Source organism: Cygnus olor, chromosome Z (genome assembly GCF_009769625.2).
Source record: "Cygnus olor isolate bCygOlo1 chromosome Z, bCygOlo1.pri.v2, whole genome shotgun sequence".
NCBI lineage: Eukaryota > Metazoa > Chordata > Aves > Anseriformes > Anatidae > Cygnus > Cygnus olor.
The window spans coordinates 71,853,448-71,876,416 of record NC_049198.1 but is presented as its reverse complement, the minus strand read 5'-3'; the positions used below and the strand labels follow the sequence as shown (position 1 = coordinate 71,876,416).

The following is a 22,969-nucleotide window of genomic DNA, read 5'->3' as shown; positions in this document are numbered from 1 at the left end:
AGCACTCCAGGAGCCCATAGCAGAGCCATGAACACCTCTTTTTTGGTTCATTTGTTGTCCTGTAGGTCTCCATACACCTGAGTTCAAATAAACTCCTGTTCCTGCTACGTATTTCATTGCTGTGCCATGTATCAGTGTGATGCGTCTCTTAAGGGTGGAAAAGAGTTTTCCCTGAACCTCTCACTTCAGCAAGAGAAAGCTGTGTCTTGGCTAAAGATTTCCTGCTCCTTCGCAGGACACCTGTCACCAACGCTGTGCTAGATGCGGCTGGAGGCTGTGCCTGGCCCCGACATTTATTTGCATTTTGTGGCCAGGGCAAAGAGATGTACACTACATGGGAATCAAAGCACGGGTGTGTCTTTTGGCTGAGTTTTGTGGCATCACCCCTCACTGTGTAAAACGAATTTATTTAATTAAATAAAATAGGAAAACGGGTCTTAAACTCTCGTGCCCATCTTTTATTGACAGAAGCAGCACCTCCCCTTGTTTCCATCACACCCGGCACTACAACTCCCATCAGGCAGGGCGGGAGCGGGCAGAAGTGGCGTCACGGAGGGCCGCCGGGAGGGAAGGGGAAGGGGAAGGGCTCTGCGAAATGGCGGCGACCGCCAGGGGGCTGATGGTGGCGGCGGGGCGGCGGCTGAGCTGCGGCTGGGGCCGGGGCCTGGTGTCGGTGCCGCGGCGGCTCTTCTGGGGCGCCCGCAGGTATCGGCTGGTGGGGGGCGCTGGCCGCCGGGGCTGCAGGGTTTGTCGTGGGCACCGGGGGGCGTTTGGGACCCAATAGCTGGGGGTAGGCTTTGTTTTCTGGTTGAAACCGATTTGCTTATTTATTTATTTATAAGCGTATAGGAATTGTTTTTTCCTGTGGTAGCACTTACTGTTTTTGAGTTATCATCTTCACAGTCCACTAGAAAATTGAGCTGGGGCTGTGTAACAAGTCAGTAAGCTGGTTAGGATTTTTACTTGCTTATTTTAATAAAATAAAGGAGGCAAGTGATTTCTATTTAGAAAAAAACAAAACAAAACAAAAAAAACATCTGCCAAGCAGCAGCTGGGGCAAAATCAATAGTCTAGCTTAGGCACTTTTGTTCTTCTGGACCTTTGTGGCACTTTGTTCATAGTGGACCTGCTGTGTCTGTAGGATGTGTAAACTCTTGTCAGACCGTCATTTTAAGTGATTAGGAATAGAAACATGCTCTGATTTCAGCTTAAGTAGCCAAGAAACTGAAAATACTTATGTCTGATGTCAACAGGGAGGAGGAAAAAGAAGTAGAAGCAGGAGCAGATGCAATCATTGAAGAGAAGACTGAACCCAGTGTGATCTGTCCCCCACCACGCAGCAGAAATTATGTTCCTCCAGAGGATATACAGAGCTTACTCGAGTCTCATGTCAGGAAGATTTTCGGACCCTCGCTTCCTGATCAGTGGCAGCAGGCGTCCCTAAAAGAAAACAAGCTAAAGTTTCGGCTCCTGGCTCAGCTGGCAGCAGAACTTGGTCATGCTGTCCCCAATTCACAGCTCCACCTGATGTGCAGTGCCCAGGATGTCTTGACTTTCTATAGCACTCCTGTGAAGGAGGGGTCCAAGTTTGATGAACTGCGTGCCTCAGAGCTACCCCCAAACCTGAAGATTTCTTGGGAGCAGTGAGTGCTGCTGTGAAGCACTGCTTTGTTTTGGTTGTGCTCTTAAGGCAGAATTGCAGAGCTGAAACAGCCCTCTCACTGTGATATCAACCAAGTATATGAGTATCACCAATAAAAGTTCATCTAGTTGTCTTGAGATTTCATTGTTTCTGTTTGTTATATACTGAAAAAGCAGAAGTTCTTTATGAAACAGTGACACAGTGTGGTCAGTAAAGGTAAAAATGTCTGCTTTATGGCCTCTGGCCTGCTGCCTAACAGCTACAGAGCCTAGTGGGCATACATGGAGAGGACCAGCTCCTGCATTTCTTCCCTGCGCCTCATAAATGTCTTGCCTTTGGCTCTGAACTGTGTAATGGGATTTTACAAAGTGTGTATTACTGTGTTTTGCTGTGGTGTTCAACTTAGCTACCAAGACTAGCCTGGCAGACTTTGGTAGGGGAAGGTGTGGGGAGGTATGCCAGCATTCTCCCCCTGCCTTTTGAGACTCAAAATCATGTCAGAAATGTTTCTAAAACCCATCACAGACATAGTCTTAAAATAAAACTCCACTTTTTCTACTACAAATTACTACATGGCCATAGTGGGTACCAAGTAGAACTCTGAAATCTATGAGCTCGTTAATGGTGAACTCTTTTAACAGTCCCATTAAGGTGACTGCCATCAAAGCAGCTTGTAGCATTCTCTGGCTGTATTTTCATATTTCTGAATTCTGTTGATCCTTGCAATAACTATTACTTAATGTTGTTTTTTAATTCCTTTGGTACTGATTATGTAGGCTTGTAATCAGAGAAGACAGCAGTGAAATTAGGAGAAATGTGCTGGATTATACTGTTCACTCCTCTGAACCCCATCTCCACTTGAAACATGTTTAGAAACTGCAGCTTTTGTCTTATGGTGCTCAGTTTCATTATTCAGCAAACTTCTTGCACTGCTTCTTTAGCTCTGAAGAAATTTAAGAAACCCGTTCTTGTATCCTTTAGAGTCCTGTGGAATTGCAGAGTGGTTTTAGCATGCTAAATGCTTGCTGTCAGGGTGAAAAAGGGGACAGGGTGTTTTCATTGGCACTGCAGAATGCTCTCTGTTAACAAGTCCCTTCCCTGTAGCTTGTGGAAGAACACAGTGTGATAAATAGATAAATCTGTGTGCAGAGAGGTAGTTGAGCACCGATTGTGCATTAAATCTGTGGTGTGTATGCCCTACACTAGGACATTTTCTACAATATTTAGTGTGCATATGGCCCATGTTGGGAGAGAAGAGACCTCTTCAGAGAAGCATTATGAGGTCGGTATATGTAACATCTCTAAATGTTTTTAAGTACCACATAATTTATGTAACAACATAATTTATAATAAACCACAACACCGTTTCCCACAACATTCTCCTCAAGAAACTGGCTGCTCGTCGCTTGGACTGGCGTACGCTTCGTTGGGTTAGAAACTGGCTGGATGGCCGAGCCCAAAGAGTTGTGGTGAATGGAGCCAAATCCAGTTGGAGGCCGGTTACTAGTGGAGTCCCCCAGGGCTCAGTGCTGGGGCCGGTCCTCTTTAATATCTTTATCGATGATCTGGATGAGGGGATCGAGTGCAACCTCAGTAAGTTTGCAGATGACACCAAGGTAGGTGCGTGTGTCGATCTGCTCGGGGGAAGGAAGGCTCTGCAGGAGGATCTGGATAGGCTGGACCGATGGGCTGAGGCCAACTGTATGAAGTTCAACAAGGCCAAGCGCCGGGTCCTGCATCTGGGGTGCAACAACCCCAAGCAGCGCTACAGGCTGGGAGATGAGTGATTGGAAAGCTGCCTGGCCGAGAGGGACCTGGGAATGCTGGTTGATAGGCAGCTGAATATGAGCCAGCAGTGTGCTCAGGTGGCCAAGAAGGCCAACAGCATCCTGGCTTGCATAAGAAGCAGTGTGGCCAGCAGGGCTAGGGAAGTGATTGTCCCCCTGTACTCGGCTCTGGTGAGGCCGCACCTCGAGTACTGTGTTCAGTTTTGGGCCCCTCACTACAAGAAGGACATGGAGGTGCTCGAACGAGTCCAGAGAAGGGCAACGAATGTGGTGCGGGGTCTGGAGAACAAGTCTTAGGAGGAGCGGCTGAGGGAGCTGGGGTTGTTCAGCCCAGAGAAGAGGAGGCTCAGGGGTGACCTTATCGCTCTCTACAGGTACCTTAAAGGAGGCAGTAGCGAGGTGGGGGTTGGTCCGTTCTCCCACGTGCCTGGTGACAGGACGAGGGGGAATGGGCTAAAGTTGCGCCAGGGGAGGTTTAGGTTGGATATTAGGAAGAACTTCTTTACCAAAAGGGTTGTTAGGCATTGGAATGGATTGCCCAGGGAAGTGGTTGAGTCACCATCTGTGGAGGTCTTTAAAAGACGTTTAGATGTAGAGCTTAGTGATATGGTTTAGTGGAGGTCTTGTTAGTGTTAGGACAGAGGTTGGACTAGGTGATCTTGGAGGTCTCTTCCAACCTAGACGATTCTGTGATTCTGTGATTCTGTAATAAAAATGAAGCAGTTGAGCAGCACAAAACTGCAAATTAGCAGTGGGTTTAGATGGACACACCAAAAGCAAGTATTAGCTGAGAATCACAGCCTGTGCCATAAAATTTTCTGTAGTTTTGAGTTTTGTTTTTTGAAGATCCATTTGGGGTAAAACTGGGGGGTTCAGCTGGTAAGGAAGTCTAAGCTTTCTGTGAACTGAAGCATGCTGAACTGCTCTGCTATCTCCTCTGGGTAGAGGAACACTTCTACATGCTGTTTTTTTTCACTTTGATGGGTTTGGATGTAGTAAGAAGGTATGTAACACGCATCTGCTTTATGGGCTATCTGGGAGCAATGCATTGGAAATTACCATGAAATTATGTCTTTCTATCAAAGGAAAGATACTATTGTCTCCTTGTACATGCGTCTCCTCTGAGGTCTAAGCCTCACTCTTCCACCAGCACACTAGAGCAAGAAGCTGCAAGGACTAATATGAAAGGAAGAACGATCAAATGTGGGCATTTGAATTGAAGACTTTAAGGGAGGATCTGTAAATACGGCTTTCTGAGAAAAAAAGAACTGTTCACCAGGGAAGAAAAGCCAGAAAGTGAAAACATACAGTTGCCTTTTTGTGCCAAGCCATTGTAAACTGAAGTAACTGGCTTTATAGTAGTAGTTTTGTATTTTGCAGGAGTGCTAAAACAAATAACATTTATAACACATAGGAAACTAAGGTGGAGAACATGGTAAAAATGAGGTACCAGAAGTTTCTTTCCAAAAGTACGCTTTAGGTCCAAATGTTGCTTGGCTGAGCTAATTCAAGCTCATGCTCTTAGTAAAAGTAGACCGACATATTTCAGACACCAAAGGTGTTTCACAATAACATTGTACTATTTTCCATCTCCTGCAGAGATAGGTTTGATGGGAACTTATGATTTTGTTCTAGAAAGCTTCAGTCACTGAATTGCCCAAGTACTGCTATACTTCATGGTAAGAAGTCATTTTTGTAAAACTAGTGTTAATTTTGTTTAATGCAGTCACATTAAACTCCTATTATTAAACACAACCTACTTCGTTATCTCCTCTTCCTTTTGACAATGGAGTCCTCTTCCAGTACGGAAACAAACTTAAAATGGAATTATTTTTATTTTATTTATTTATTTGTTTCTTTGACGAAGAATTCCCCCAGGCTCTAGTTGATTTCACAATTTATTGAACTGTTCTGTCTTTTCGAAGATCCTGAGCCCTTTCAAGCCTTTATTCAGTGTTGCCTTCCTAATTCCTGCTGCAAAGTCTGAGCAAAACACAGACTTACACTATGGAAATGTTCCCCATCCTGCACAACTTCACTCAGCTACTGCAATGTCTCTGTCTGTAGTACCGTGGTATGTCAGTAAATAGGTTGGATACCTGATTTTATGAGACTCTTTTATTCTGTGATTTTATTTTTATTATTTTTAATACAGGTTTCACTCCATTCTATTTAAGTGTTTCCTATTCCTCTTGTCCTTTTCTGCACTCTGTTTCACCTGCCACAAAGTGTATTTCTGCAGTGGTCATGCTTGCATTCATCCTCAAAGCTCTGTGACTGGTGGAGAAAGGGTGCTGAGTCCATGCCTTCTGTAAGTACAGTGCTGCTGAGGAGGACGTGGAACAGGCTGCTGCCCCATGGGGACGGAAATAAAAGGCTACACTGCTGTGCAGGGTGTGTGCTTGTTCCATAGCCTGAAACCAAGCTTTCCCCCTGTCCTTGTTTCAGGTAGGACAGAGTTAATTTTCCTCCTTGGAGATGGAGCACGATCTCACAGCCTCTGGAGGCGTCTCCTGTTAGCTGTGAAGGAAAGGTATCCCTACAAGGAAGAACTTGTATGTCTACCAGTCAAGTGGACCACCATGGAGAAGGGAATTCAGTACCTGAGGGAATTAGCCGTACGGGAAGTAATTTATAAGGACCTAGACGACGCACAAACATCCACAGATCCAGATGAAGTCCAGTGTACTTGACCCATGTGGCAGAAGTTTGTATGGAATGCACCATCATCATGGGCCAGCACATTGACAATAATAACCTGGAAAGACGGTGAAGATCCCACAGTGGGTGACATGGCTAAACAACTCTGGGAGTACGAAGGAAATCTCTCCTCTTCCCTACAGGCCTGTGTCTTGGCTGTGGAGAAACTCTCTGAAGAGGTCCACCAACTTAAAGAGAATTTATTTTCCCCCCCACCTGAACGAACCAGTGGCCACCAACTAAAAGAGAATACTTTGGAGAAACTTTTTGAAGAGGTCCACCAACTTAAAGAGAGTGTATTTTCTTCCCCACCTGTACAAACCAGTGTCTCGGCTATTAGGGGTAAACGTGCATCCGTGCAAAGAAGACAATATGGTGGGTACACACCCCGCGCCACCCTGTGGTTTTACCTACGTGACCATGGAGAGGACATGAGAAAATGGGATGGAAAATCTACTGAGACCCTAGAGGCACGGGTACGTGAGTTGCAAAAGAAAACAATCGGGAGAAAGGGGTTCTCTGAAAAGTTTGCTGCTCCAACTTCTAGCAGGCAGTCTTTTAAACACAGAAACGAAGATTCTGACCAGGACTAGAGGGGCCCTGCCTCCAGCCAGGGGGAGGAAAGGGACAACCGAGTTTATTGGACTGTGTGGATTCGATGGCCTGGCACGTCTGACGCACAGAAGTATAAGGCTTTAGTAGACACCGGTGCACAATGTACTCTAATGCCATCAAGCTGTAAAGGGCCAGAGCCCATCTGTATTTATGGCGTGACAGGGGGATCCCAGCAGTTAACTGTATTGGAAGCTGAAGTGAGTCTAACCGGAAATGAGTGGCAAAAGCACCGTATTGTGACTGGCCCGGATGCTCCGTGCATCCTTGGCATAGGCTATCTTAGAAGAGGATATTTCAAGGACCCAAAAGGGTTCCGCTGGGCTTTTGGCATAGCTGCCTTAGAGACAGAGGACATTAAACAGTTGTCTACCTTGCCCGGTCTCTCAGAGGACCCTTCTGTTGTGGGGTTGCTGAGGGTTGAAGAACAGCAAGTGCCAATCGCTACCACAACTGTGCACCGGCAGCAATATCGCACCAACCGAGACTCCCTGATTCCCATCCACGAGCTAATTCGTCAACTGGAGAGCCAAGGAGTGATCAGCAAGACCCATTCACCTTTTAATAGTCCCATATGGCCAGTGCGAAAGTCTAATGGTGAGTAGAGACTAACAGTGGACTATCGTGGCCTGAACGAAGTCACGCCACCACTGAGTGCTGCAGTGCCGGACATGCTAGAACTCCAGTACGAACTGGAATCAAAGGCAGCCAAGTGGTATGCCACAATTGATATTGCTAATGCATTTTTCTCCATCCCTCTAGCAGCAGAGTGCAGGCCACAGTTTGCTTTCACTTGGAGGGGAGTCCAATATACTTGGAATCGGCTGCCCCAGGGGTGGAAACATAGCCCTACCGTTTGCCATGGACTGATCCAGTCTGCGCTGGAGCAGGGGGAGGCTCCTGAACACCTGCAGTACATCGATGACATCATTGTGTGGGGTGACACTGCAGAGGAAGTTTTCGAGAAAGGGAAGAAAATAGTCCAAATCCTTCTGAAGGCCGGTTTTGCCATAAAACAAAATAAAGTTAAAGGACCTGCACGAGAGATCCAGTTTTTAGGAATAAAATGGCAAGATGGACGTCGTCAAATCCCAATGGATGTGATCAACAAAATAACAGCTATGTCTCCACCAACTAGCAAAAAGGAAACACAAACTTTCCTAGGTGTCGTGGGGTTTTGGAGAATGCATATTCCAAATTACAGTCTGATTGTAAACCCGCTCTACCAAGTAACTCGTAAGAAGAATGCTTTTGAATGGGGCCCTGAGCAACGACAAGCCTTTGAACAAATTAAACAGGAAATAGTTCATGCAGTAGCCCTTGGGCCAGTCCGAACAGGACCAGATGTAAAGAATGTGCTCTACACCGCAGCCGGGGAGAATGGTCCCACCTGGAGCCTCTGGCAGAAAGAACCTGGGGAAACTCGAGGTCAACCCCTGGGGTTTTGGAGTCGGGGATACAGAGGATCTGAGGCCCGCTATACTCCAACCGAAAAGGAGATATTGGCAGCATATGAGGGAGTTCGATCTGCTTCGGAAGTGGTCGGTACTGAAGCGCAGCTCCTCCTGGCACCCCGACTGCCGGTACTGGGTTGGATGTTCAAAGGAAGGGTCCCCTCTACACATCATGCAACTGATGCTACATGGAGCAAGTGGGTTGCACTGATTACTCAGCGGGCTCGAATAGGAAACCCCAGTCACCCAGGAATCCTGGAAGTGATTATGGACTGGCCAGAAGGCAAGTACTTTGGGATATCATCAGAGGAGGAGGTGGTCCGCGCTGAAGAAGCCCCACTGTACAACAAGCTACCAGAAAATGAGAAGAAATATGCCCTGTTCACTGATGGGTCCTGTCGTATTGTGGGAAAGCATCGGAGATGGAAAGCTGCTGTATGGAGTCCTACACGACGAGTTGCAGAAGCTGCTGAGGGAGAAGGTGAATCGAGTCAGTTTGCAGAAGTGAAAGCCATTCAGCTGGCCTTAGATATTGCTGAACGAGAAAAGTGGCCAGTTCTCTATCTCTATACTGATTCATGGATGGTAGCAAATGCCCTGTGGGGGTGGTTACAGCAATGGAAGCAGAACAACTGGGAATGCCGGGGCAAACCCATCTGGGCTGCTGCATTGTGGCAAGATATTGCTGCCCAGGTAGAGAACCTGGTTGTAAAGGTACGCCATGTAGATGCTCATGTGCCCAAGAATCGGGCTACTGAAGAACATCAAAACAACCAGCAGGCGGATCAGGCTGCTAAGATTGAAGTGGCTCAGGTGGACCTGGACTGGCAACATAAAGGTGAATTATTTATAGCCCGATGGGCCCATGACACCTCAGGCCATCAAGGTAGAGATGCAACATACAGATGTGCTCGTGACCGAGGGGTGGACCTGACCATGGACACTATAGCACAGGTTATTCATGATTGTGAAACGTGCTGCAATTAAACAAGCCAAACGGTCAAAGCCTCTCTGGTATGGAGGACGATGGCTGAAATACAAATATGGAGAGGCCTGGCAGATTGATTACATCACACTCCCCCAAACCCGCAACGGCAAGCGCCACGTACTTACAATGGTGGAAGCAACCACCGGATGGCTGGAAACATATCCTGTGCCCCATGCCACCGCCCGGAACACTATCCTGGGCCTTGAAAAGCAAGTCCTGTGGTGACATGGCACCCCAGAAAGAATTGAGTCAGACAATGGGACTCATTTCCGAAACAACCTCATAGACACTTGGGCCAAAGAACATGGTATTGAGTGGGTGTATCACATCCCCTATCATGCACCAGCCTCCGGGAAAGTTGAACGATACAATGGACTGTTAAAGACTACACTGAAAGCAATGGGTGCTGGGACATTCAAAAATTGGGAAACACATCTGGCAAAGGCCACCTGGTTAGTCAATACTAGAGGATCTGCCAACCGAGCTGGACCTGCCCAATCAAACCTGTTACGCACTGTAGAAGGGGATAAAGTTCCTGTAGTGCACGTAAGAAACATGCTGGGTAAGACAGTCTGGGCTACTCCTGCCTCAGGAAAAGGCAAACCCATTCGTGGGATTGCTTTTGCCCAGGGACCTGTATGCACTTGGTGGGTAATGCAAAAGAATGGGGAGGTCCGGTGTGTACCTCAAGGGGACCTAATATTGGGTGAGAATAGCCCATGAGTTGAATTGTAGTATGTTAATTATCATATAACACTGTATGTCATCGCTACCATGGTTGCTATATATCATAGATGAAAATGGTGATTAATTAGAAGGTATTGGAAAGAGTGTAACCTGAGCATGACATAAATGGTATGGAATAAGGGGTGGATATCTGTCCTGGTTTCAGTTAGGACAGAGTTAATTTTCCTCCTAGTAGCTGGCAGGGTGCTATGTTTTGGATTAGAATGAGAAGAGCGCTGATAACATGCTGATGTTTTAATTGTTGTAGAGCAGTGCTTACACCAAGCCAAGGACTTTTCAGCTTCTCGCTCTGTCCTGCTAGCGAGCAGGCTAGGGATGCAGCAGGAGCTGGGAGGGGACAGACCCAGGACAGCTGACCCAAACTGGCCAAAGGGGTATTCCATACCATCTGACATCATGCTGAACAATATATAGGGGTGGCTAGCCGGGGTGGAGGGGGGGCCGGCTGCTCGGGGATAGGCTGGGCATCGGTCAACGGGTGGTGAGCAATTGCATCGTGCATCACTTATTTCGTACACATTATTACTATTAATACTATTATTATTATTATTATTATTGTTATTCTTTTCCCTGTCTTAATAAACTGTCTTTATCTCAACTCACAGACTTGACTTTCCCGTTTCTCTCCCCCATCCTGGAGAGGGAGGGGGGAGGGTGAGCGAACGGCTGTGTGGTGTTTGGCTGCCAGCTGGGCTAAACCACAACACACCCTTAGAAGAGAAAATAGCTGGCCTTACAGTAGCAGCATAAAGACAACCTGACAGAATCTTACAGCAGGGAAGCTGCTCCACTGGCTAGTAAAATAGGATGTGACTGTGAGTACCTTGCACATCCATCTGGACTTGACTCTGCCACTTGTTCACTACACACCATTAGCCTGCGGCCACCCAAAACACAGAGAGGTAATAGGCAGCTCTGAAAACACAGGTTGGCATAACCTGCTCCAGGGGGCCCTCTGCTCACCTGTAAAGGTAGCATCAACGAGATGTCAAACACAGTGACACCATGTCAAATGCAGTGACACGTCAAATGCAGTGACATGTTAAATACAGTGCCAATGACTGACTTGAGTAAGTAGTGTCAATCTTTCATCCTCCTCCCAGGAATCATTTTCTTGCTAATGAAAACCTTTCTCTGTATCCCAGTTGGCAGTCAGCCTTCCTAAATTAAAACACATCAACTGTTATGAGTGCATTTTATAACTAGTGGTGGCTGATTCACTTATGCAACATGTAAAGCCTATTTTCCAAAACAGTGGAACAATCATTATCCAGAGGAAGAATCTTTTCATGATATTCAGGGGCAACATTAAAAGCAACATTAATTCAGGTGAATTAAACCTGAGGGCTTCCTTCCTTAGATAGGAATAAATATGAATTTACTCTATTAAACAGTTACAGTTTTAACACGTAGAATTGGTACAAGCTCTTGAGGTCTCAGCCCTTGCCCTAGAGTATTAAAGTTTGCATTTCTGGCTTCTGTAACAACTTGCTTTTTTGTAGATAGGTAGTAGATGGAGGAAAACAAATGGGACCTGATCAGATGGTATGCAGTCCATAACTGCATAGCACGTATCATTGATCTTCAAAGCTTTCATGTGATTATTCTCTTTGCTTTGGCTCAACATCTGTCCTAAGCCTTAGGTTTGTGCCTCAAGTGAGCTTGGAAGAAGTAATGATGCTCTTCTTACCAAGAGGTGCAAGGTTGCAAACCAGGCAGGCCTTGTTTGTATCCATTTGAAATGCAGTCTGAGTTGTCCGTAGCATAAGATGCTGACCAACACCTGAGGCTTTTCAGTGAGAGCAGTTTTGTAGGACATGCGCATTCAAGTCTAGGGGAGGACAAACACTTTATTTGTTCTGGTTTTGGTGAAATGTGCCAGTTTTCCCTTCACACAGGTACTCAACCAAAGCAGAAGAAGGCTGTTACTGATACCGAGTCATGTTCCAAAGCCTTTGCACAGCACAAGACACAGCTTACATGCCGGGAGGAGCCAGAACAACAGTTGTGGGTACAGCAGGAGTGCTGCCTGGGGGACAGAGAGAGGCCACAGCCCTCCAGAAGGGTCTCTTCTGCCCAAACAGGCAGTTCAGGCACTGCTGCCAGTATTTATTTTAGACAATATGTTTTTACAGTAGATTGCAGAAGCCACTGTTGAGTGCCTGTACAGAAGCTGCCTAAACTCGCTGTACACGGCACATTGAGATAACTCTTCCTCAGAACAGGAACTGAAAAAAATAAAAATCCAAAGGCTATTTAGAGACTGATTTTTCACTGGGTCACAGGTTCCAGGAGGTGTATATGTTGTTCCTGAAGGGAGAGATACACATGGAAATAAAATGTACTGTTACGTTTCAACTGTCCATAAAGGGGGGCATCTGTCAACTGGAAAAGGCTGAGGGCACTGTAAATCTAACGTGAGACAGGCCCAGCTTCATCTCTCCAGTCATCCAGAACGTAGGTATAAGCGTGCTCATGCTTATGGATCTGCATCTACCTGCAGACTTCTCCAGGAGGAGGCATCCCTACACATCAGAGAACAGAGCAGGGCTCGCTTGTTTCATGGTGGAGAGCAGGGGGCTTCTTACCACCCTGCACGTTAACTGTAAGGATAAAGCACTGCTTCAGGAAGTGGAAAATCCTGATTCAAATAATTCTTCATCCTCAGGGATGGGGAGGAAATTCAAAAACATGTTTTCCACCTTCAGGAAGACTGTCCATGCCATCGTGCTAGCGGCTAAACAGTGGGGGATAGCGTCACTACCAATTTTGTCGATGCCATTAACCAAGAATGCAAGATGCACGCTGTGCTAACAGCACACTGAGAAGACCCATAACGCTGGGCACTATAGCTGTGAAAACTAGGCTACAGGATATAAAGGGCTACAGAACAGAAAGAGTATTTACAGAATATAAAGAATATAAAGGGTGTAATATATTTTTTATTTTAGAATTTAATCCCACTGATAACCTCTTGCAGTATGAATGGACTAGGTGCTGCTGACTGGGCATATTAAATGGAGTGTTCATTGGTGATGAGCTTTCCTAATGTTATTACCTTTCTAAAGCAACAGGACAAGGACCGGCTCCAAAGCCAAATTTATTCAGCAGCAGTCTTCTCCCAGCTTCAGTGGAATTTGGATCAAAGTTGTAGTGGGTGACTCAGCACACAATCAGTGATTTGTCATGGCTGCAGAAAGCTTGCATGGTCCAAGTCTGATCTTTGTATTCCTAAGACTGAACCAGACATCAGTAGAGTTACAAGAAAATACCAACCTAGAAGAATCACTGCATGTCAAGACACAGACATCCCACATTTTCTTTGTGTCACAGGCAAATAACTGAGACCAGGCTACACTTTTTTTTTTTTTTTTTGATTTTTCTTTTCATCTGTTTTGGAAAAAATATACAAAAAAAGCCAAGAAGAACCAAAATGGAAATGTGAGGTAAACATTCCAGTAAAAGTACAGACAGAAGCTCCATTCTTTAAGGGAGACACACAGCAGTTATCACCATGCTAGAAGAATGAGATGCAGGAAAAGCCTAGAAACAGTGAAAAGTCATGTAATGAAGCCTTTGCCCCAGTACTAGCCATGGCATATGGGCTCTTTTTTTCTTTTCCCCTCTGCATGTCCCCTCCCACCCCCCATTATCTTTTTATTCCTTGAACAATGTTTCTGAATTTTAAAATAGCAGTATTGATATAAATTCTGTATGGCAGGATTTACAAAATATGCAGACTGCTATATTACAGACTGTGTCAGTTTTAGTATTTTTTGTTTGTTTGTTTGTTTTTATTTTTGATTTGCCAAAGCCCCTTGGTGAAAACTACAATGTCAGGGCAAAATTGGCTTCTTGGTCATGCCAATCTGAATGCCCAGTAATGCCACTTCAGCGAAGAAGTGGTATCACTTTTCCTTTGCACCAGTGTTACTAGTTACCCCACAAATCTATGATGAAGTTATGAAACACTTAAAGCACAGCCTCTGCTCCACAGTGATGGCTGTATATCCCCATAGTCAATTCCTGAAGCCAGGTTTCACTGGGAGCTTTAGCTGGGCCTCAGGGAGGAACAGAGATCTAGTGACATGATATAGTCAGCTCACATGCTATCAGCTACTACTATAAATTTTCACATCCAGTCTGTCTATATTGCAGACCGAGTATGTCATTTTAGTTATTCTTCAATAACTAGCACAATCACCCACACCAGAACAATCAGGCTCTGATTCAGTAAGATGCTTAAGGATACACTTCCGATCCTGCCAATTAGTCTGGAAACTGCACAGCTAACTGAAGTCCATAATGCTAAGGAATGTTTAAGCAGCTCACTGAATCAAGGCTGGATGCTTATTACTTGTTGATAGTATCATTTTCATTTGGGTTAGATTCCTGATCACCATTATTTTCATCTGAATTAAATGTACGCAATTACTTCAGATCTATGCTGAGCTTACTAAGATCAGAATCTGACCCACCTGTAGAAGCACTTTTTATGGTAAGAAAAGGTAAAAGTGATTTTTTTTCTCAAGATATATAAATTCAAAAATGAAAAAAATCTGTGTACAAATATCACATAACAACACCAACAATTCCATAGATGTAGTTCCTCAGTGCACACTTTAAACAAGAAAAGTTTTTTTTTTCTTTTTTTCTTTTTCTATTTTGCTTTTAAATTGTGGCATAATAATATTAAAGCTGACAAAAAATCAGGGCAAGCTACATCACTTCCTCATACAAAAAATGTACAAAACATTAGCCTCTAACTAGACATAACATAATACTGGTCTTCACAGTTTGACATTTAGTAACTGTGTGTCTTGAAGTATTGTACTGGAGGGTAATAAAAAATAGCTTCTGTTGCCAGTTGTCCATCTCAGGTTACTTCAGTCATAGAGGCAGAGTGGTTCTGCAAAGAGGAAAATGCATACACATGAACATTTGTATATTTTGTCACTTACGTATACTAGTGTGTGAAATGGATGCAAAAACCCTTTGCTAAATGCAAAGATAAAATCTGTTGTCCAACTAACAAAACACCTTAAAAGCAAGAAATGACTGCAAACATGAAGTCTGTTCTGAGCTCATGGTGGGAAAGACTGAAGTTGAGCCTTGCTTCTGAGCTATGAGCGCTCACTAGAGGGCTTGAAAAAGAAGGTGCCACTTTTTCACTAGGGATTTTTGAACTGGACTGAATTCTGTCCAAATAAATGTGCCAGTATAGGCTCAAAATACTACATGGTCACACAACTGATGCCATCTAGTGTGTGTCCTTGTTCAGAAAGAGTCTAAAAAGTACACGATATAGCTTCACGTAGTTTGGCTTCCTGTGATGTGTGCATGTAGTTCCTATGTAGTTTGAGACTAGGCAACATACAGAGTTTAAAATCATACATAGGTGGGGAATTATGCCAAAACACAGGCAGACACAGATATATTGCAACACAGAAGTCCTCTCTGGATGGAAACTGTGTTGATTCTTGGAAGCTGAAGTCCAGGACTTCAGTGGCAGCACAGGGACATCCCTGGATCATGCTGCACCTGCAGTGTGTGTGTGTACAACATAAAACAAGAGTGGGAACAGATGGATAAATCTGCACAAAGACGGACAGTGCGTCTCCTATATCTGAAGATACAATAATGAGCAGCCACTCACAAGGACTTATTTATAATAGCTTATTTATAACAGTAGGATCACTCTTTTCCTACACCTGCATGGTAGATTTATGGCCATTTAGAAACTGATACCCTGAATCAGACAAAATCATATTCTTGATTATAGAAGACATCAACACTTTAGGCCTAGTCCCCACCTGCACCTTACAGTTTAGAAGCTTTAAATAGCTGACTAGACAAAAAATTTCTGTGTGTCAATATTTTTACCTCTTCAGCTCTTTTGTCATACACAATGCAATGCGAATGCATAAGTAGGATTTAGTTTCTGGACTCTAAGTCCACCAAGAGAACCGTTAATGTGCACAGTTAAGCAGGATCATTTAAAAATCTTCCACCAAATCTTTGCTGGAAATCAATCAAAACTGACTCTTCAATTAAGCAAAGTATTTGCAGGTGTTAGAAACAACATCTTCTCCATTTTTTTTAAAATGTCCGTTTTCATTTAATTTGTCGAAGGTTGTTACAAAAGTTAGTATTAACCCTGCCATGCTCAAGTACACAGCAATGACATGCCACCTAACACAGGAAGTATAACTTAAAGGAAAAACAAATTACACCAGGGCATTTCAGACAACTCCTCCTTGTTCCCAGAAATTCTTGGCAGGTGGCATTTGCTTTTTTTTGTTTTGGGTACAGTTCGGTTGTGCCAACACAAACCATTCAAGATTAGTAGTTTTACAAAAACACCATCAACAATGATGCTCATAGTAGCTTACCTTTTTGCAAACTTCAGAGAATGTTATTAGCATCTTCTCTGATGGCTTAGAGAGTAGTTAGTATATGATCTCTTCTTACAGAAGATACTGAACAGTAATAAGGATAAAAAACTAATTTCTATCCTTATTTTTTGGGCGGCATAGTTTATCCTCAGGATAACAAATCTTAGGGTAAATCTTTAAGACATCTCCAAAGCATTCTTAAGTGTAAATACACAGAATTATATTCACTTTTCTCTTAATTTTCTGTTCTTCTAAGCCAAACTTTGTTATTGCACAGGACACCTGAAATCCTACAGATTTAGCTTTGGAAGTTCAGAGGGGCAGGAGGTCAACAGAATTTGTTGGTTTAAGAGACAAATGCCTTTAAAAAAAATCTCCCCTTTGTATCATTTCTGTTCAATGGGTTTAATGTTGGGAATGAAACCAGCTCCCCGTGTAGTTATGTATACAACTAATTTTTAGCCTGTCATAACAGAAAATGTGTTTTGGTGATGGCATGGGTGAGTGAATTTACAGTACCTGTGCACTCAGTGTCTCCAGCGGACTTTCCACCCTTGGAAAAGCCATTAGTGGCATTCCGCGTGGGTCTTCAGGCTTCGGTTTAGAAGGAGCTCCATGGGTGCCTTTAAAGTTATGGACAACACATATCCCCTGTGTAATGCAGAAGAAAAAAAAAAAAAAGAAAAGTGAGGTCAGCACGTTCTGTCCACAGGAGTAACTCAAAGCAATTCCCACCAGGGTCTCTCAGCTGCCAGTTTTGGCAAAGAACTTCACCTGGGGTTTTGGTTAAAGACATCACCTGTCTCAGCCTTGGGCAACACAGGATTTACTGACACAGCTGGGTGTGCCAGGCAATCTTAGTAAAAGGGTTCATCTTTCCTGGCTGAACCATCCTCAGCTTTCTTATGTTTTATACAGCAGAGCGTCTCACGCTGCTCACTTTTGCGTGACAGAAACATGGACCATCCTTTTGCCACATTTTCTTGGCCAAATATTCCCTTGAGACTCTGACCAACATTTCCAAACAATGAAAAGAGCTCATTCAGTGGCTTAATCTACCTCACATCGGGATGCCACCAAGCTCCTTCAGTATCATTCCCGCATGCTTCCAGCACAACTTGTGCAGAGTTTATCCCACAAGGCCTTCCCCGTGTGTGACCAGACTCACTGCACCCACCTGGTAATGCTGGTATGATCATACCCTGCACATACCTTCTTGGAGGCTGGGAACAAAGCGAAAACAAGGCATGCAGGAGCTCACACATCAGCTGTCAGAGCAATTCCTGCAGCCAGTTCCTTGCTGGCTCTTCCCCTTTACTGCTTTTCACACCTGAGCAAGGATAAGGCTGCAGCCTGGGTGAGTTTTGTGCTGAGAGCAGTCATCTCACAGCAGCCCTCCCCTCCATGCTCTGGGGAGACCCCTTCCTCTGCTTGGCAGTGGAGCTTATGCCACTTGCTGGTGGCAGAAGGGTTGCAGGGCCAAATTGTGGCTGCGAGTAGGTTCCTAGAAAGAGGTACTGGGAACACATACATCCTGATCAGATGTATGGAGTGACTGCCTATCATATTACATGGGCTACTTCTAAACTGACTTTCCCAGTGGGAATCAGACAAACTGCTCACATTAAAGCCATGGAGATTCATGTTACAGTTTGGAGACAGCTTTTTATTTAGAGGGAACAGGGGAATAAATGATTTGTGAAGGCTTTTTTTTGGACAAAATCCAAGGAGTTTTATCCTGATCTTCCTTTCTATTGAACATCTTTTGTAGCTTGAAACAAAATGGAGAATGAAGACCATAGCTTAGAGATCCAGACAACACCCTGTATCCTACATTTTTGCCCCCTGCTAGGCAGCCAGTGGGGTTTTGCAATACAGGGATGTTGGAGAACATCAGTCTCAAGCATTCCTCCCTTTTGACATTAATTAAAATCTACATCATATTTAAAGCATTTTTTCAGGACAGGTCAAGTAAGAGTATGGACAGTAATTAAAATAAAATAATCTTGAAATACACATGATAGAAAAAATGTCACCATACTAGCCTTATTAATTAATATCAACCTGATTTTATATTAGGATTTTCTCTGATGATACATCTATTAGACGGGGCTAGAATTAGTTCTTAGCAACTGGGTTAACTAGCTGCAGTAGGACACAAGAGAGGAGTAATTTTATTTTCTATCTTTTTAACGTGTACTTTTAAAAGGAATGGGGAAGGACTGATAGGCTTACCAGAAACAAAGCTACCGCACTTCCCAAGATGAAGCCCGCGATCACGTCTGAACAGTGGTTCCGATACTCAGAAACTCGGTTTAGCCCAGTGAGGAAGGCAGCACACAGGGTACCCAGACACAGCACAGGTTTGGCTAGCCTGCTACTCTTTGTTTTAATTGTGCTTGTGATGTACATCTGAAAAAAAAAAAAAAAGGCAAACCAAAAATGAAAAGAGATCTGCCAGAAACAAATCTTTTGCTATCCAGACATATCATAAGTCAGCAAGGATGTGTTTCACGGTTCATGAAAAAAAATAAATTGAGAAATGGAGGAAGAGGTTTAAGGTAGCTCAGAGAATATTTCTAGGTGAATAAAACAGGTACTGGAAAGTGATGTTTCAGGGTATCAAATATCCAATCAACTGCACTTACACTGGACTTTCTGAGCTGCTATATACAGCCTCAGTTTTACTGACTTCCTAACTTCTGCAAGTGCTTGCTCATATGCCAGCAAACACACACACCAAATGTAAATGACTAAATGTTTTCAAAGGGAGTCAAGTATTTGTGTTTGTACTCCTGCAGAAACTAATGTGCATATGATGGAGTACCTAGCATCCATATGAACTGCAGCTACTCCAGCCTCCTAAGCAGCATTCAGATTAAGAAACAGATTGTTGGCCTTAAGAGAAACCACTACAGATGTCCTCTCTTCAAGGTAAAATGAAGTACAGAATGTGAGGAAGATTTCTTTCAAAACAAAGTTGGTTATGAAAATGTCATTCTAAATCATGAGGTTTCATGGTGCTCACAATACTATTTAATGAACTTTACATGTTTTTGGCAGTTCATGTTTTATTTTAAATGCATTTTGTCAAAAAGAGTAAAACCATGTGGGTTACAATTAACAGCTATTAGTTATTAATTCCAGAGCCAAAAATACTGAAGATCAAGCAAACCAAGTCTGATGACAAAATAATACAATAAAATACTTTTCATCAAGTATAGATGCCTGTAAGCATTCCCAAGCTTTGATAAGCAAAGCAAATACATCAAACCACAGTCATTTTTTTTTTCCAATATTGTCTTCATCATGCACAAAGATGACACATCACCTCCCATACATGAATTTTCAAATTTTCCTCGCCCATACTTGTTTTCCCTTCTCATTGACTGGGCCATCCAATGACCTTGTTGCTGGCTTCCCCTCTCTGGCTCATGTTAATAATGTCATCCCCCAAACCAGTGCAATACATTTGCTCTGGAGAAAGGGATGGGATGCAGCAATAACCTCCTGGTAGGTGAAGTGGTAGGCCAGAGCAACTGACCAGGGGCCAGCAGGTAAGCTTGCCTCCTGGCCTGTACCGAGGCAAAATTACATGTTCACCTGCCAAGCCACTGCAGTACTACTTTTAACAGCTGAATTTGCTAGGTCTCTGCCTGGGGAAGGGAAGTCTTCACCCCTAAATGTTCTGGAGAGCACACGATTTAAAGGTGAATTCAACTCATGAATTGGAATATTATGGTGTGTCATAGCACTGGGAATGGGACTCAGCTACTCTAGAGGTTCCTGCATGCTTTTTATTTTTTCCTCTCCCCCTCTTCCCCCCATCCCACCCCCAATATGTGAATGCAGCACACGCCTTGAAAAGACAACAAGCAACTGAGCACTAGGCGGCAATGTTGCCCCAGTCATTGCTGCTACGTTGAGCTGCACCTATCACGAAAACTCGGCAAGGTTTTTCTCTGCAAACAATAGGAAAAAAAATACCGAAGTGAGGTGCCACAATGTGAATAACTACTGCCCATCCTTTGTCTCCTATACATTTCTTCTCGCAGACGCCTATGGAGACGAGCAATACAGAGAAGGATTGCGCTCCCATTCCCCACAAAAGCACTGCTGTAATTTACAACACCCAAAGGAAAACCAAAATGTCCTTAAAGTAACAGTGCATTACGGCTGTGACAGCTGCAAACCCTAGCTACAGACTGTAGCATCCACTTATGCTTGTTTTCTTAGAGGTATGAGATGGAACTGGATCTTTGGGTTTCTCATGTGGGAGAGCTCTCCTTATTACAGATGGGATGTTACCTAATGCATTTGAAGCTTCACACATCTCGGCAAGCAAATGTAAACTTGTAGTAAAGAGAACATTTTTAGCAATGAGGGTAATTAACCATGAAAACAGATTGCCAAGGGAAGTGATAGATTCTCTAGCATGAGGAGGGTTTAAAACAAGACAGGCTGTTTTTCCAGAATGTATGCTCCATTTCATCCATAAATTACAAACTGAGCTCAGAAATAACTGGGTGAGATTCTTCTTTCTGGTCAGACTTCCTGATCACTGTGGTTTTTGATCTTCATTGCTTTAGTCCCTAAAGCAAAGACATTTTTGAAGATTCTCACAATATGTTTGCCCCTGCACATACAGGACATTTTCAGAGCCTTGTGTAAGAGCCCGAAATCCCAGTGAAAGTCACTTATATTTGATTTCCAGTGCTCTGCAGATGTTTTTGGAAATTTCCCATGTTGCTATTCATGGGGTAAATGTATTTACAGAATTCTAAGTGTCAAAACCAGTTGTTTGATGGCTGGGAGAGGGAGGGACGAAGTGAATATAAAAAGATGTGAGAAACAGAGAAAAAGTCATTACAAAAATAACCTACATAAGATTTATCTATATAAATAATCTATTTAGCTTCTTTACTGCACTCTTATCAGTACACTCAAGCAGTGTGTTTAGCAATGTGCAATGTGTGATAGTAGCACACATCCTGTGTGTAACTCCTCTTCCATCTATTTCAGACAAGTAAGGAGTCAAGGAAGCTTTTTCGTTTGCAAGTTTAAAATAGTCAGACATATATATATATATATATATATATATGCTTGTATATATATGTGTGTGCAAACATACGCTTACATGTATTTATAATGTATACTATATCTATGTTGAGGAAGGCAGAGTGAAAGAAGTCTGTTCAGTCCTTTCAGTAGAAGGGGAAGATTTATTTTCACTGGAAAGATCACAATTTCAGCCCGGAACTGGAAAATTCTGTGTCCTACAATTTGTATAGATCTTTTCCTTTTCCATAGAGATTTCTACAGTAAGAGCCACTGACAACAATCTGTGTTGCAGAACATGATGCAGCCTCCTAGATGCTCAGTGAACCTTCCTGAGGTGCCAAAGCCTTTAATTTCGTCAATTAGTCTGGCAGGTGTTAACGTAGAAATGGAGGAAATTGACAGTGGGGTCACAGTGACCTGGGTTGCAGAAGGGACTTGCTGTAGTGTTCTGTGCTATTCAGAACTTCCCATATGTTGAAAGTTTCATGTCTAGGTATATTGTATCGTTGTAGTCTAGCCAAGAAGCAACCCAGGTGTAAACAACAGATGCCAGGTCATGATCAACTGTCATGAGGCAGAGGCTTCTAGCCAGATGGAGGTGACAGAAAGCATTACTTGTGGATACTGCTAGGCTAGTGCTCAGCTTAACAATCCTAAAAATATTACTAAACTGTCAATGAGAGTGCCTAGTTGTAGCTTTTAGCCATAGAGATCCTCTTGTAACTGTATAAGAGTTCTCCTTGCTTTCAGCCCAGAGGCAAGCAGGAGGATCAGCAAGGCTGTCTCCCTTCACTCTACAGTAAGAGGTCATTTAGTTGTACTTACGAAACACTTCGGTTTGGCATGTTCAGGTTGAATATCACCACCTGTTAGATGCCCTTGTCATCGGCTTTTATATGACCTTTCTCACAAGAGCATGATGTAACAATTGTTTGAAGACATGTAACTAGGATACCCACCTATAACACATGATTTTATCTTTTCTTTTTTTTTTTTTTTTTTTGACAGAAATGTTAATAAATTAAAGAATATTTCCAGCCTATCATTATCTCCCCTTGGGCAGTGTCTTAGGAGCACATTTTCTAACTGTACAGCAGCTTGTACAGTGCACAGAGACTGCACTGCTTCTGGGAGAGTAATAAAACTGCATTAGATATCATTCTAATTTTGATGTAAGCATGGAAACCAGGGTTGCTGCCTTTTTTTTTTTTTTTCCTTCCCCTGTTTTAGACATACAAGTTTCATCACTGCCTGAAGAGATCACAAAAGTCATGCTTTGGGTTCCCAACTTATTTGGCAAGTGACAAGAAAAAGCCTAGCTGATTAAATATAAAACCTAGATTATAGGAAAAAAATCAAATAAAAACAAAACAAAACCAAAAACAAACAAACAAAGCCAAACCAACCGCCGTGGGAGCACTGTCACTAGCAGAGTAATGAACAATGTACAGAGACATCTCTACAGGATACTTGAGGATCAGTGATTTGACAGCACATTTAGTGCCAGAGGGTGTTTTCAGGCAGAGACCCGGGGTAAAATTGTACTGCAGACTGAAAACTTGTGGCTCAAAAAGAACTCCATA

General features: G+C 43.5%; 2 protein-coding genes across 4 annotated transcripts in view; one reads left to right on the top strand and one right to left on the bottom strand.

Annotated features, from left to right (window-relative positions):
• Nucleotides 1-555: 555 nt before the first annotated feature.
• Nucleotides 556-1,775, top strand: MRPL50 (mitochondrial ribosomal protein L50). Its single transcript, XM_040540381.1, has 2 exons — nt 556-705; nt 1,254-1,775. The coding sequence occupies exons 1-2, from the start codon at nt 596-598 to the stop codon at nt 1,645-1,647; spliced, it is 504 nt and encodes a 167-aa protein (XP_040396315.1). The 5' UTR covers nt 556-595; the 3' UTR covers nt 1,648-1,775.
• A 12,816-nt stretch (nt 1,776-14,591) lies between these two features.
• The window catches only part of PLPPR1 (phospholipid phosphatase related 1), a 130,829-nt gene continuing 122,451 nt past the window's right edge, over nt 14,592-22,969 (bottom strand). For all 3 annotated transcript variants that reach the window (XM_040540376.1, XM_040540378.1, XM_040540377.1), the window contains exons 6-8: nt 18,561-18,737; nt 16,845-16,976; nt 14,592-14,839 (exon numbers count right to left, since the gene is read on the bottom strand). In XM_040540376.1, the coding sequence (XP_040396310.1) occupies nt 14,807-14,839; nt 16,845-16,976; nt 18,561-18,737 (342 nt within the window). In that variant the 3' untranslated portion in view covers nt 14,592-14,806. The remainder of the gene's footprint in view (nt 14,840-16,844; nt 16,977-18,560; nt 18,738-22,969) is intronic.